Source organism: Onychostoma macrolepis, chromosome 16, assembly GCF_012432095.1.
Source record: "Onychostoma macrolepis isolate SWU-2019 chromosome 16, ASM1243209v1, whole genome shotgun sequence".
In the NCBI taxonomy this organism is placed as follows: Eukaryota; Metazoa; Chordata; class Actinopteri; order Cypriniformes; family Cyprinidae; genus Onychostoma; species Onychostoma macrolepis.
In genome coordinates, this window is record NC_081170.1 from 7,889,829 (window position 1) to 7,906,390 (window position 16,562).

The 16,562-nt window shown below is 35.2% G+C and overlaps 1 protein-coding gene across 5 annotated transcripts; it reads left to right on the forward strand.

Annotated features, from left to right (window-relative positions):
• The first annotated feature begins 616 nt into the window (after nucleotides 1-616).
• On the forward strand, nucleotides 617-16,390 carry ppox (protoporphyrinogen oxidase). Of its 5 annotated transcripts, none has more exons than XR_009266561.1 (13): nucleotides 617-749; nucleotides 1,659-1,789; nucleotides 2,532-2,666; nucleotides 6,187-6,302; nucleotides 6,382-6,514; nucleotides 6,675-6,819; nucleotides 7,598-7,791; nucleotides 7,933-7,996; nucleotides 8,288-8,406; nucleotides 8,624-8,737; nucleotides 10,879-11,028; nucleotides 12,213-12,328; nucleotides 14,758-14,800. XR_009266561.1 is itself a non-coding variant. In XM_058748155.1 (13 exons), the coding sequence occupies exons 2-13, from the start codon at nucleotides 1,703-1,705 to the stop codon at nucleotides 15,024-15,026; spliced, it is 1,434 nt and encodes a 477-aa protein (XP_058604138.1). In that variant the 5' UTR covers nucleotides 617-749; nucleotides 1,659-1,702; the 3' UTR covers nucleotides 15,027-16,390. The 5 variants fall into 5 exon arrangements, 3 of the variants coding, with proteins under 3 accessions (XP_058604138.1, XP_058604141.1, XP_058604140.1); XR_009266562.1 differs by lacking the exon at nucleotides 14,758-14,800 and adding an exon at nucleotides 12,819-13,381; XM_058748155.1 differs by lacking the exon at nucleotides 12,213-12,328 and adding an exon at nucleotides 14,893-16,390.
• The last annotated feature ends 172 nt before the right edge of the window (nucleotides 16,391-16,562 follow it).

Below are 16,562 nucleotides of genomic sequence, written 5' to 3' on the forward strand. Positions count from 1 at the left end.
ATTAGCACGGTCCATTAGCTTCTCAGTGACACAAAGACACTATGGCCTACTAGTGAAACCTAATACACACACACACACACTGTGTCAGAGTTTTGTTTCTCACATTTTCTCTTTTTACATATTTGTATTTCATAAATCACAGAAAAAATGTTAATATTCTCTACAATTAATGCAACTATTGGGCATCTAATTATTCAACTGTCAAGGTGAAAATCACCCACAGTCCACCATGATGCAAAAGTGTATTTGTCAACAACAGTACTTGACGACAGTGAAATAAATTCTATAAGAATAGCAATAACTAAGTAAAAAGCAGCAAAGATGTGTTCAAATTTTATTAAAATATTATTTTAAAAATTTGCAATAATTAAAACGGGGTATATTTTTAATACAAGACTCCAGATATGAAACAAAATGTATGTATGTCAAATGTAAATATACATTGTATATTTGCGCTTTGTGTTTAGAAATAATAAATATGCAACACATCAGCCATTTGGACTGGAAAGGACGATTTAGTAAAAGGCAAGAAAACGGTTAAAATGGCATTGTCTGTCCTGTCATCTAGTGGTTGAGTATTTCGTTACATGCTGAGTAAACACACAAACAAACGGGATGGGACTTTTATTTTGAATCACTCGTTCTCTTTCACTGTTGCTGCTCGCTTGTCGCTTCACTGCTACACAAGACTCTTGTGTAACTAAGTAACAGGAGAAGCCGCGCTGTCCAAATTACACAATTATATGCAGGTAACAAATGATTTTAGTCCATTTTTATGAATGTGATTTACATTTATGAAGTCAGCAGTCGTTCTGGGTTTTTATCAAATGTTTCCACATGTTGTCTTGCGGTTTATACTGTATGTCAGCAAAGGAAAGTGAAGTACGTTATGTTAGAAAGTCTGCAAACATTGTTATTCATTTTTAATATGTCTTTCCCTTCTGAGTAGCTACAAGGAGTACGTGTTATTTTCAGGATGTATTGTCGTGTTTCTGTTTTATAATGAGACTCTGATGTTACCATCATGTAAAACATGCTGTCAGACTACTTTTTTGTCACTCTTTGTTTAATATATATTTATATTTTAAGATTCAAGTTTAACTCTGTCCAGTTAACAGATAATGGCCAGTTTGTTTGAATATGATAAATGACAGCAGAGTCACCTTATCAGGGGCCACCACTCTGTCACTCCCATCTGAGCCCACAGGGCCCCCATACCATTATTGTACACCCTCCTTCCTAATCATTATCTTTCAAGTCTAGTTAACTGTCGGAGATGCATTCAATATCCAGTATTACCATGTGGCTGAATGTGGCTCAACTTTAATGTTTATTTTCTTTCTTTGATCAGGAAAGGACAGGTTACATGCTTTATCAGTACACTCTCAGAAATAAAGGTACAAAAGCTGTCACTGGGGCTGTACCTTTTCAAAAGGTACATGTTTGTACCTAAAGGGTCCATTTTGGTACCTTAAAGGTACATATTAGTACTTAAAGTGTACATATTTGAACCTAATAGGTACAAAAGTGTACCTTTTGAAAAGGTACCGCCCCAGTGACAGCTTTTGTACCTTTATTTCTGAGAGTGTAGCTTTAGTATAAGAAGGCTTGTTATATTATTTACTCATGAACTTGCTGATCGATCTTTGTCGTTTTAGACTTTGGTCAGTCTTGTTGCAGGTGTGGAAGTGTTTGGAGCTGAATGCAGAAGGTCGTAGCAGTGCTTGGTGGGGGGATTGGGGGTCTGTCGGCCTGTCATCATCTGAGCAAGAGTCCTAATGTTTCCAAGGTTATAATTTCCATAAAATCTTTAGTCAGTCTGCATATATACTACCATTTAAAAGTCTGAAATTGATAAGATTATTGTTTTTGAAAGATGTCTATTATGCTCACTAAAAGGCTGCATTTATTTGATCAAAAATACACCAAACAGTAATATTGTGAAATATTATTACAATTTAAAATAACTTTTTTCTATGTATTTTAAAATAGAATTTATTACTGTGATGGTAAAGCTGCTGTTACTCCAGTCTTGTCTTCAGTGTCAGAAATCATTTAAATATTATTCTAATATTCCGTAACATTATGAATGTCTTTACTGTCACCTATTATTGCTGAATGAAAGCATTTAAAATAAAAATTAGCCCCTTAATGTGAAACATTTAGCTAAATTTTCTTGACTTCATTTTCATATTTTCATTTGTACACAAGAATAATTTTGGGGTCAAAATTAAAAAACAGTTAATTTACTGTCAGAGACTCAACTTTCCTAAAAAGCAAATAAACTTTCCTTGCTGCATTTCTCATGGTTCAGAGCTGCTTTGAAGCCTCGGGATCTAGACAGCTTGTAATCATTGATGAAACAATGAAGGTCATTGCTGCTGAAGCTGTTGCAGTTTTTAATGTGAAATTTTGATTCAGTAGATCTGCTTTCATTGCTACATTAATCATGAAGGTCAGCACACATTTTAAGTCAAAATAATAACAAATGTCTTCTAAGACTACATCACACTCCACCTCTGCTTATGCAGGTTGTGCTGCTGGAGAAATCTGGGAGATGTGGGGGTTGGTTGAGCTCCATACGGAGAGATGACGGGGCCGTGTTTGAACAGGGACCACGAGGAGTGCGACCTGCAGGTGCTGTCGGCCGGAACACTTTGAATATGGTATGCATATGTGAAGTTATGTGCATGGTCATGGAGTAATCTATGTGCATTTTAATTCACATGATCACATTCATGTAATCTCTGATATTATAATTGGTTTGGAAAATCAGTTACCACCAAAAAAAAGGTGGGTTGTACCTAAAACAATGACTGTAACTCTTATGGCTTATTGCTTTTATAAAATAGGGAGGCAACAGCAAGATGTTCAGTAAATAAATAGTTAAGATTATTTACTATAATAATAAACATAATTAAGTATTAATTTGATAAGTAAAATTTCATTTAATAGTAACATTAATTCTCAGTCAACTTCATACAAGAATTGAGTTAGTCTCTTTATAACAATCTATTAACATCACCCAGTTTGAGATAATGTTAGTTTTGGAATTGTTATTGTTGTTCCTTAGCATGGCCACAAGAGGGCCTCCATACATTTATAGTCATTTAGCAGATGCTGTTGTCCTAAGTGACTTGAAAAATACTGTATCAACAACATAGACAATAAAGAGATTTTTTTTTTCCCCTTTAGTTTTTTTCTTAGGATTTTTTCCCTTTATAGGAAGTGCTGTAAAATAGTAATATTATGAAATAGTATTACATGATGAAATATTATTACACACAATATTATTATTATTAAACTGTTTTCTATTTGAATATATTTACAAATGTAACTTATTCCTGTGATGGCAAAGCTGAATTTTTGTAGCAGCCATTAGTTAAGAAATAATTCTAATATGCTGATTTCCTGCACAACATTTCGTATTGTAAGGTCCACCCAATTGGCCCAACGAAGATATCCAATGGTGGCTGAAGATTTCCTGCGTGTTCAATATTTTAGGTGCGCAAAGTAATTTCATTTCAGTTCAATTCTAATCTGACGCCATTTTATTATGACCTTGAATTTAGGTTATAATTCCAAATATTATTAATCATTCATAGAATAATCAGATATCTAAATAAATTATCCTATTTAACTCTTTGATCTTATTGCATTTTATCAATCTTTTTCCTATAACACTTTGGGTCTCATACCGGCCGGGAATACGGATTTCATTTCTTGGTCATTAGACAGAGGTGATTGACTATAAACAGCCTGTGCCATACTTTAGTCCCCATAGATCTGTACACACTTAATTAAGGTAAGACTATATCTAACCAGAGGTCTTGACCATTACCATAGAACCAAGCTGACCAACTTAACGTCCTCAAATGGTAACTTTATATAATCACGCCATCATTTCCCATGTACACTTAGTTAGTATAATATTACAATTATCGGAAGTTGAGGCTCACCCGAATTTAGGTCGGTCAACAATACACTGTTGCTCTAAATGGAAAACCCATTATTAGCCTCTACAATCTAAGTATATATTGACCAATGCCAATGTGTTACTCGGAGCTCTAAAACATCATTTTAGTCAGTTATTAACCTGAGTGTAGATTTGCGGTGTTATATGACTTAGCATAATCTACTAGAGTCAGTAATCTCATAGTAAGTCAGAATAAATTCAAATGTAACAGTTTATGATCAGTCAGGTAAATATGTATAATGCCACTGACTTTCAGAAAAATACATAGTATGGAATATGTGGACACTCCATATTACGGGATCATCTGACTACAGAAGCGCCCTGATCTTATTGCAACATTTCCTTAAGTACCTCCAAATGGTGACCGGAACTAACAATTGGAATTTGCATTGATCAAGTCCTAGATGTGAGTTTACACCTTTTGGGGACAGATGGTAATTTGCACGAGACACTGGGAAATGGCACACCCTCTACAGTAGCAACATAATCTCTAAACTATTAAGATCTGCATTACCTTTTAGTCTACTACTTGTAATATTGAGATCATTGTACCAGTCACACAGAGACAATTCAAATGATACCACCAAACATGACTGAATATCAGCTGCATTCATGTAGAACATCATATCATACTTTTAACCATTCTGAGTGAGCTGAGTGAAGGGAGATTGGTGAGGGGAAGGAAGTGGATGGAAAGGATAGGTGAGAAGGGACTTTTCTCGCATCTTCTCTCAGTGAGATGTCGAAACAGATGTCTATATCTTAATACACTGTGTGTGTATTATCCATATCTCAGAAGATCAAAGTGTCTGAGGTTCTTAAAGCTGCAGACTTTTTTGGGTTAAAAATTATCCCAAATCAATATTTGAGCAATTACATAACCGTGTTCAAAGTGTTCAAACTATCACCTTACTTTACCCTGATTCACAACGGTTAGTTTATAATAATGTTTTGTAATTTGAGTGGTACGGGTAGGTTTTTGCAGGAAATTCACGTCTGTAAACATAAAGAAGTTGTCCCGGCTACTAGGCTATTGTATGTGAGGATCCTGCAGGTGACGGATCGTTTATAGCCTTTTCTCACAGCAGCTAGAATAATTAAATGTATCATTTTGATGGCGGATTGTAATCCAGAAAGGATTATGTGTTTATGAAACACATGTGAATGAAATTAAATTATATTCCAGTTTTAAATGCGCTTCTGATTACAGATAGCCTGGGATTACACAAGATTTGTATTTTAAAGAAAACCAGTTCGAAGGGAGCATAGTTTGCTTTTTGGGTTAAAAGAATTTCTTAACATGAAATTCGAATGGCATGACAGTTAGATTAGACTCAGAAATTGAAATCTACACGTTAATACACACTATACTCATATTCACGCAATGCTGATGTTGTTAACATTAATAATTTGAGAATAAAGTATAACCATAATAATAATTTGCACGGTTTGATGTGATATGAGCTAACGATCGTTAGATTTAATCACTATTGGTAGTGCGATTTATTGTAATGCTTTTTTCCTCAGTTGGTCAGAACAAACGTGGCAGACTTGTTACTTACTTGTTCAGATGGCAATATACAGTGAAAATTCTTATTTGGGTCATACATTCCAAGACGTAGGCTAGAATCTGTGATTCCTGAGTACAGTATCCACACCGGTGCAGTGACAGACTCTCAGACAGACTGACACACATACTCCTCAAAACATTAGATTCATCCACGCTGGAGCCATGCCTGAGTACAACCCCACGCACGGAAGATAATTCCGCACAGAGCTGCAATTCCAGGTTTACAAAGAGGCAAAACTTACGGACTGCAGCTTTAAAGTCTTACAGTAGTATTATACATTTTCAAAAGTGTTGTGCTGCTAAATACTTTTTTTTTCAGGATCCTTGAATGAATAGGATGTTCAAAAGAACAGTATATATTTGAAATAATAATCTTTTGTAACATTATAAATGTCTTTACTGTCACGTTTGACCAATTTAATGTGTCCTTGCTAAAGCCTCTGTTTATTCCTAACATTATTTGAATTTCCTTACATATGCATTATTTTCTCTGATTTACCTGAAGTATCGAGAAAGCGTGCAAACTGCATTATAGGAGACAGAAAAGACTGTATTTACAGTGTACCTTTCCTCAGGCTTTTAAGGATTAATACTCATATTTATGAAGAAGGCCTATTCTAGCTATTGTTTTCTTGTGCAGGTCTCTGAGTTGGGTCTTGAGTCTGAAATCTTGTCTGTTACAAAAGATCATGTGGCATCTAAGAACCGCTTCCTGTATGTGAAGGGACAGCTGCACAAGATGCCATCTGGACCTGGGTGAGAAGAAACTCCACTCTGTGTGCATTTACCTTTTTGAAGTCGTAAATATTCCTTATCTTGTTCTCCTTTCCTTTAGTGGGGTAGTTCGCACCATCCCTCCTTTCTCTCGACCCATAATTCAGAGCGTTCTGAAGGAGATACTGATCAGGAAAGGGACAGAGGAAGATGAATCTGTGCATGCGTTTGTGTCCAGACGACTGGGTTCTGAGGTGAGAACTAGCATGGAGACTCAATGACCTGTTAAATGATCCATGCTGTCCTTGTCCTGTACGACGTGCTTTGCTGCCATGACAAATCAGTCTCAAATGTGTAGCAACAGGAGAGAATCTGAAACTGATTCAGGCCACCTGATTGTCTCTTTCCATGCAGTTGGCTGATATAGCCATAGACAGCCTGTGTAGAGGAGTTTTTGCTGGAGACAGCAGACAGTTGAGTGTACGGTCCTGCTTTCCACCTCTTTATAAAGCAGAGCGGTCTCGGGGCTCCATCGTTCTGGGCATGCTGATGGGTTCAGGTGAGGGCGCAGAAGAGCCTGTAGGTGTAAACCTAGTGTTCACCTAATCTGTTTTTGTACTTTCTTTTTTGTCAATGTGCCACAATGCAATGCATTAATATGACTTTGAATTTATATTTGCTTCTATTAAGGAGCATTTCAGCCAAATGTGAATCCTTTTGACCTATATACTGTATATTAACAATGAGAATAATAATTATATAATAATTTAAAAAAAAAATTATTAACAATGATACTGAAAAAATAAATAAAAATACAATTAATAATAATAATAACAAAACATGTTTCTAAAAGTTTAAAATTATTTGAAATAGAATTATTTTCTGGCATTATAAATGTCTTTGTTGTCACTTGATCAATTGAATGTAGCGCTATATATGTATTATCAATTTAATGGAAATATATATACATTATAGAATCTTAATATTGTATTCACAATTTGCATATAATGATGACATTACGTTATGATATTTATATATTCATGGTTACACCTTTAAAAACCGTAATGCATAAATTTTTTTTTTTTTAATTGAAAAATGTTGGGAAAATGTTTTTTTTATATTTGTTTACCTTGAATAGGTAATTATTTATTAAGGTTTTATAATGTATTTTAACCGTGATTGTAATTACCTATGGATAATTTATGTTTATAATTACTTATTTAATAGATTTTGGTGTTCATTATAAAGACATTAATATACCTTTTACAATGCATAACTGATCAGATTTCATAAAAAGTGTTACTGATTAATGTTTGTTTGTATTCATATTATGTAAGGAGGTGGTCCTGAAGTAGACCCTTCTGACTTGGCAAAGAGAGCATCTAAAGAGTCCTGGACTCAATGGTCTCTTAAAAGAGGCATGCAGGCATTCCCAGAGGCCTTGGAGGACATGCTGAAGAGACGAGAACGAGTGGAGCTCCATCATCATGCCAAAGTGAAGAGTCTGAATATGAACAATGGAGGCTGGGAGGTGAGATGATGGCCCAGCAGGAAGACATAACATATTTTGACATTCAACCTAGATGGACTGACTGAATATCTTTTAGTCCATCAGTTATGATGAAGAAACTGAGTGTTGTTAAACTAGTTTTTAAATATATATTTTAAATAGATCAAACTAGATGATGGCATCTCTTTGAAAGCTGATCATGTGATTTCTACACTACCTGCATCAGGTAAATTCTCTCATTTTACAGTGGTGTACTCCAATGTTTCCTTTTCTGGTACACAACATTTTTTGCTTCATTTTAAGTCTAATTTAGTGAGTTTATTTAATGATTGATAAATGCATTTACATTTACTGTGTGTTTTCTCATGTTCAGTTCACATAGCGAGTTCCCAACTGAAGTTAAATGTGATCACTATTGCTGTGGCGCTGTAGATTCACACACTGCTCTCTACCCAGACAACATGCTTATTAATAGAAAGTAGATTTATACATTCATTTATTTCTGTATTTTAACCAGAATTGGCCTCTGTGCTGCCCCCTGCTGCTCAACCCCTGTCGGAACAGCTGCGATCCATCACTTCAGTAAATGTTGCTGTGGTGAATTTGGAATATGTAGGCTTCATCCTTCCTGTTACTGTAAGACTTCACTAAGTGATTTTAAATACATGAGACAAAAAATAATGTAGACACCTAAACCTTTAAATACTCAAGTATGGTTGTTTTGTTCAGTTCATATCTCATTGCCTGAAAGATCTTTCCTAACTGTACATACATCAAAGCACTTTATGTATGTGTGCAGGCATTTTTAATATTGAGTGTGTTTGTATATGTGCACATGCTCTAAATATTTCAGGGCTTTGGACATTTGGTGCCTTCCTCTGAAGATCCTGGTCTGTTGGGCGTGGTGTACGACTCTGTTCCCTTTCCACAGCACAATCGGAGTGGAGGACTGACCACTAGACTGACGGTGAGACTGACCTCTCATATACACTAAGGTCTTTTCTACCTTCTACATTCAGTAGATTTGTTTAGTAAGAAATGAATAGTTTTATTCTGCATAGACACCTTAAATTTGTCAAAAGTGACAGTAAATACTTTTACATTGTTACAAAACAGTCAAAAGCAAAAAGTCAAGCAGCACAACCAGGGGCGGCGTCAGAGAATTTTGAACGCAGGTGCTGAGGGGGTGCTAGATCAATGACAGGGGGAGCTGGGCAATTAACAGTAAATATGACTAAAACATGTTGTTGTTGTTGTTATTATTTTTTTATATGAATAATAAAATCGCTATATAGGCGATTTTATTATTTTTTGTATACCTATTTAAAAATTGTAAGTTATTTTATATTAGGCATAGGCCTATAGCATGGCGTGTTTTTATTCGTTTTGTTAATAAAAGTTAGACTATATGTTCTACGTTGTATTTTGTTGTTGCTTGAATTGAATTCAAGCAATTGATGCCGAATTTACTGCTAATTTAAAAGTGAAAGTAAAATGCGCACGGTGCTTTTACAAGCTATTTAAGCAAAGGAAAGTGGTAAAACTCAAATTAACTAAAAACACAACTGCTTGATGCCGAATTGCCGCAAATTTGAAAGTGAAAGTAAAATGTGCACGGAGCTTAATAAATAATTAAAATGTCTTCTTTTTCCCCAATGCATTCATAATCATTACTTTAGCTGGTGCTTTGCTGCAAGCTTTATGTGTGCACTTGAGCGCGGAATAGGCTATAATACGCCTAAATGCCTATATTAAAGGATGGTTTAGGTTATTATACAAATCAATTTAATATAAATGTGCGACTAGTTGACTAGAAACATCTTTAGTCGCGGGCAGGCCTACTTGGCACAATTGAACCGATCCATTTTTAAAATAAAATGCTCACATTACGTGCGACTGCAAATCACGTCACGTTGTAGCCTATTGCATTGCAGTAGTTATGCATGAGTCAAATGTTTTTATTTTATTTCATTTTTTATGGGGGTGCTGGAGCACCTGTTAGCCCCTCCCTAGCGCCGCCCATGAGTACAACTGTTTTCAACAATGATGATAATAATAATAAATGTTTTTGAGCATCAAGTCAGGATGATTTCTAAAGGGTCATGTGACACTGAAGACTGGAGTAATGATGCTTAAAATTCAGCTTTGTCATTTTAAATATATTAAAATAGAAAAGATCTATTTTAAATTGCAGTCTTATTTCACTTTTTTATTTTTATTTATTTATTTATTTATTTAGCATTTTTTTGGTCAAATAAATACAACCTTGGTGAGCATGAGACTTTTTTTTTTTTTTTTTAATCTTACCAACCCCAAACCTTTGAAGTAGTGTAAAGTTTATTGCACATTATCCACAAATATAAAATGTATTTAAAATATGATCTTGTAGGGTTTTTCATAGGATATTGTTGTGAAATGTTTATTATAAAATATTTTATTATTTTTATTATAAAATAAAAGTTACAACTTTTAGGTGGGGACAAGGCTAAAAATAGGAAATCGGGCAAAATGAAAGTAATACTTTTAAAAAATAAAGAAAAAATAAAGAAACAAAATTAAAAACACAGTGGTGAATATTTGCCGGTTTAGGAAATGAACCTGATGCTTTCAAACGTCTCTGGAGGGATGTGTCTCTAAACCAATAGCCCCATCAGCGATTTGTGAGTCTCTGACATGAATTCTTCTCCCTTCCCCTATCAGAAAGATATTACATGCGGTAATAAAAATAGCCTTCAGTACTCTGTGGTCCTCACAACAACAAAAATTGCCATTGCATTATTCATTTCTCCCCCACTTAAATCATTATTAATTTAATAGTTAGATGTTCTTTGCTTAGAACATGTTGTTTTTCCCTGCTTGAAAACAACTATATAGTCGAGAGGCCAGAAACTTCTAGATTCAGAGTGCCATTAGAGGAGCTGAAATATGCTTTGAGCAGTGTTAGCAACCTGAATAACATAATGCAACTCCCTCCAGCTGGGAAATCAGTCCTGTGAGTGGATGTTATGAGGATGTTTCCAGCTGTTATCACCACATTAGCCATTTCTGTGAATGGTGTTATTTTCTAGTGTAATTACTAGCGGTTCGTGTGTGTGTGTTTGAATGAAGGTGATGATGGGGGGAGCGTGGTTTGAGCAGACGTTTGGTCATCCTGATGCAGTGACGGAGCAGACGCTGTTAGATCGAGCCACCCAGGCTGTGACCTCTCACCTGAGCGTAAACTCTCAACCTGTATGGAGCTGCGTCGCTTTACACAAGGTGAGACTGTGTGTTGAAATAAAGCAGTAAGTCATTGAGGCTGTGCATTACAGTGATTGTACAACAGGTGAGGCGTTGTTCAATGCAAAGCGGAGTGCCGAAAGCCCTAAATTCTCTGTAAACATGGCCTTGAGTAGCTTATTGCTATTATAAAATATATGCAAGTATAAAATATAACAACATAGGCTCATTGGAAATACATGCCTCTACCTACATTTCTGCAAAACTCAAAAAGTGTACTTATACATACAAATCGCTGCAGTTTCCAGTTGAAATGAACACTAGAGGCAGTAGAACTCCCACAACTTTTATTCCTTTTCACACAAAATATGATTTGCAGGTCCACAGTTTCCATTAATAAAGCCTCATTTTCGCATTATTACTTGAGGAATATTATGTTATGAATTAAAAACAATTTTGACATGCATCGACAAATGCGTTTTTATATCACTTTTGCATTTGTTAACACTATCGGGTAGGTTTAGGGTTGGGTTTGGTGTAGGGGATATTTCCAACATGATACAGCATTCATTTTTACAAGCACTCCGCAGATATTTGAATTATGAACCACCACAATACTACCTGAAGCAATGTAATACAAACACTGCAATGCGTGCCTATATCAATGTAACAGAAACGTGCCAGGGTCACGTATCGAACCCGCGTTTTAGCGCCACTCACTGGACATTTCACAAAACGTGCAGTAAGGTACTTAATAACTCATCCTCATAGTGACATTAAAGAGGTGGTTTACTGCGATTTCACTTTTTTCATTTTAAATAGTGTGTAATGTTGCTGTTGGTGCATGAACAGTATCCGCAAAGTTGCTGCGCTGAAAGTTCAACGTGGCGGAGATATCGTCTTTAAAAATCAGGAAGTTTAATGCCTACAAAACGACTCATATGGGACTACAACGAGATACTTCCCGGGTTGCATACGTAAAAACCCATAAATTTGCATCAACCCCTCCCTCCGGAACATGCAAAGAGGGGCAAGGCCATGTTCTGCGGTTTGTCGAAGAGGAAGAGTTATAGTGGAGAGTTGTAGCCATGCCGTCGAAACGGTGTTATTTTCACCCAGCTGTCAGGTCTTCTGTGTTCGGCTTCCCACGGACGCTGTAGTTCGTCAACAATGGTTAAAATTTATGTTTGATTATGTTCCTGACAATTACAATCCTAATTTAGCTCTCTGTGCTGCGCATCTACACGAGTTCAATGCCGGATTCACACAGAAACTATTACTAAAACATGGAGCAGTTCCAACTTTAAAACCAGAGGCAGCAGTTGTTGGGCCACAACCTGTAAGTAAGATTTCATAATTTTAAATGTATTTGCATGTATAATTTCAGACGTAATGTTTTAGTTTTATCAAGGACGTAAACAAATGCCAACGCTGGCTTTAGTAGCCAGTTAGTTAAATGCTATTTCGTGTGTCTATGACAAATGTGTACAAACATTTTGGAATGTGTAATTATGTACTAATTTTGTAAATGTATTTTCCATGTATACTTTATGATGTAATTTTTCGATTTGATCAAGAACATAAACACAAGCCAACGCTGTTTGGTTATAGTAGCCAGTTAGTTCGATGCTATTTTGTGTGTATAAGACAAATGTCTACGAACTTCAAAAAATGATATGTAATCACAACAGCAAACTTCATTCAGAAAGTTTTGTAAGAGCCGTGCTTGCGGAAGTTCTGCTTGACTCTCTTCATTACCGCTTTCTGAGTCTGATTCTGGCTCAAACTGATACGGCAATATTGACACCATTATTTACATTTGACCGGAGCACATGCGACTGTCGCCCGTGAAGGTAATGGGCGTGAAGTTTCCAGACAATGTGCAGTACGCAGTTTAGCCAATCACAACACACCGGCCCAACTAACCAATCTGAGCCCATTGCCTGTTTCTGAGGGAGTGGTTTCAGAGAATCAGGAAGTCAACCGGTCGTTCAAATGACAGAGGAGAAAGCGGCTTACAATAAAGGTGAAATATATGAAAAATAAGGCGTTTTTTAACAAACGAAACACGAAGACATGTTATATTGCACCCCATAAACACAATCAAGCAAAGAAAAAAAGCAGTAAACCACCCCTTTAAAACACATTTTCGACTTAATATTAAGAAATGTGCATTGTGCATAAGTAGTACCCCAAATAAAGTTTAATTATAATTTTTATATCAGTAAGTCTCAAGCAACATGTCAGTAAATTTGTTAATAGATTCAAACTATACTTAGTATGAAATAAATTTATTTGAAATATATTATCTTTTTACTAGGGAGCCAATGTTAATAAATTGTTACATATACATACATATTCATGATCTTACATCTTCCTAAACTGTAATTTAGAAAAAGAAGAAAAATTGTATAAACATGTATGTATGTATGTATAATGTAATGTAATCTGTGAATATATCCTTAAATTGTTTGTTGCTATTAGGAAAGTTGGCAAATTGGAAGATGTCAATGTTCTATAAATAATAGTAATAATAGTAATAATAATAATGCATTTTGTTTATAACGTTTCTATATATTTTATATGTAAAATCTTATTTTTATAGATAGATATGTGATATTATATATTAATATAAGTAATAATAAATTTGTAAGATAATTTACATGTTCATTTAGGATAATATAAAAAATAATAATACTAACAATAATATGTGTTTTTGTTTGTTTAATAGATATAGATATGTGAATATATCTATTAAACATATCTATATCTATAATGATATTTTTTAAATACTTTACATTTTAGATATATTTTATACTATTTAATCTTTTTAAATATATTTATATGCATGTTTTATATAAAAAGGTTTTTCTTAAGGAGCACGTATTATGGAAAACTTTTCTTGCTCTCTTGAAGTAAGAGTCTGTTCATTACATAAAGGTGTTGAGTCAATCATAACAAAGCATTTATGCATGTAAATAGCAAAAACAGCTAGTGTAATTCTCCGGGTCAGAGAAAGGGTGTAAAACATTTGTGTAAAACTAAATTAGACAGTTTTTGGTTGAACTTTGGTGGATCTGTGAAGAAAAATTTAATTGCAAAAAAAGTCTAGAATATGGCTCCATTAATTCACATTCATTTGAAAAACGGCCAAAAAATCTTTACTGTCCGAGCTCTGGCTTGAGTCAGCCATGCATAGCATCAGCTTTATGGAGCTCACAGCCACCAGATGCCCTCAGTCGTCTCTCTGGGGTTCAGTTCTGACATAAATCAAGGCAGATGGCCCATTTCTTTAAACATTACCCCTGCCCTCCATCTCTGTGGTTCTGGGAGTTCAGTGAGCAGAACAGAAGCGAGCGCCGCTGTGGCAGGAGGGCTCCAGGAGGGTCACTCGTTTCAGGCCGGAGATGACAGACTGTCATTGGGGGGGCGAGAGGAGCAACAAGCTGCTCTACTTCATTTCTGACTGACTTATTCTTAATTATATGGTCATAGAGCAAGAAGAAAATTTCCACCTTAGTGCGCCCACACACATACTCTTACATTTTTTCATGCTACATTGTCTCATTGTCTTTTGAACAGTTTAATTACCCTTATACACTCTCACGAAGAGAAGAGATATTCGGGCTGCTACTTTATCTGGAATCTCGTATCTAAAAGATTATTATTATTATTTTTTTTGATTAATGAATGTCATTTCTTTTGTGTTTTTCTCTGCTCTGTCATTCCTGTTAATAAATCATTTTATCTATGCAATTCTCTTTTCAGAATTGCATTCCACAGTATCATTTAGGACACTGGAAACAACTTGGTGAGTTTATTAATCACCCAAACTCATTCCACTATCCTTTCCCCGAGTCATGTAAATGAGGGACGGTTGTGTGTGCTGTTTCTTATTTTCAGAAAAGATGAGGCAATACATCAGCAACCACAATCTGCCCCTTACACTGGCGGGAGCTTCCTACGATGGTGTCTCTGTCAATGATGTTATATTTAGCGGCCGGACTGCAGCTGAGGGTCTCGTTGGGAAAACATGACTGACACAACTTAATTTTGTCTGCTTTTATTGAAGATTTAGGGTTGTGTGATAGTGATTTTTTCCCAGGAGTCACAAAATGCATAAGATATGAACAACATCCTTTACTTGAACCCAGAATGGACATCAAGAAGAGTACATCCAATTGTTTGGTGATGCACTATATTTAAAAAAAAATCATTATCAGTGTAATTTGATATAATGTTTTGTTTTCCAGTCAAATCTAAATGTCCTTCAAAGAAGATATATTGACTTGAAAAATAAAACTGTGAAAGGTAATAAGAGTGAAAATATTTTGTAATTCATTAGCTTGACATTTTCTTGACATCCCTAAATTTTTATGTTTCTCTTTTTTCAGTGAAAAATGAGTCACCAAACAATTAACTTTACCAGTGTTATCAGTTAATTGCAGCCAAGTGATTGTAGAATTTGACTGTGCCCATGTGGTGCATGAATTAAATATTTTTTCATGTTTGTCTGTGGTGAAATTGAACTTTGGATGAGGAATATTATATTTTTTCATCAGTCATTTTCATCAAAGTTTGACATATTGGGCTGTGAAATTGTCAATTGCTACTGGTATCTCACCAGAACTCACTCTTGCTTTAGGAAAGGTTACTCTGACCTTCATTCACATTACCTCAGCACCTATCAAAAATGGCTAGGGGTAGACTCAGATTTTTGATGTAGTATATTTCACCCGTTTCCTCCATTTGTCTGAAAGAAGATGGTGGTTTTCAGGTATTTTGACTAGGCTGAGATGAAGTGCCATTAGATCAGGCTGCACTTAAAAACATTTTGCCCTGACAATTTTACACCATTACACTGAAGTGGCTTCAATGGCAAATTTACAACTTATTTTTTGCATTTGAGCCAAGCTGCAGATTGGAAATGGCTGTGACCATCTGCATTGTCATTGACTTTCAAAGGGCAAAAAATTCAAAGTATATATACTATTACTCAGAGAACCAGACCTTTAATGGGTGCTTGAGAGCCATTTGTTTCACACACAGATGCTTTGCAAAGCATTTCTCTTAATGTGTCACGCAGCTTCAATTTGTGATAATGTTTTATCACAGAAATGCACAGGTGTGCCTTTTTGCCTTTTACATGCAGTAATTGGGAGACATCAGTGAATGCAATTTTATATTGCATTGTTACATTATGGATCCACATGCAATGGAGACTGATTGCATTGTTTTCAGACTTAGGTACTTATGGTGCACGTGACTTTTTGTGTAGTATGTAACTCAGCAGTAATTCCATGAAAGATTTTTTTCTGATAACCGCTTAATAAATGATAATGTGTTTTTGTGTGATTGTCTCTGAGAAATGGCTCTTTGAGTATGATAAATAAATGAGATGTGTTTGGTTTGTTGTGTGTAATGTGGTTAAATTCTTTAATAACTTCTATCCATTAATGAACAGACAGTAAATTCAACTGAGAATGCCAGTACAGTATAAAGTAAAGAGGCCTGGAGCTAAACAGCAGTTAACATTAATAAAACAGAACATAAATGAAATATTTAATGTGCAA

Bases quoted from the DNA above. Each gene is read 5' to 3' on its own strand.
- ppox (XM_058748155.1), top strand. From the start codon at position 1,703: ATGCAGAAGGTCGTAGCAGTGCTTGGTGGGGGGATTGGGGGTCTGTCG. The intron at 11,029-14,757 runs GTGAGACTGTGT...TTCTCTTTTCAG, and splicing joins GCTGCGTCGCTTTACACAAG to AATTGCATTCCACAGTATCA. The intron at 14,801-14,892 runs GTGAGTTTATTA...TCTTATTTTCAG, and splicing joins AGGACACTGGAAACAACTTG to AAAAGATGAGGCAATACATC.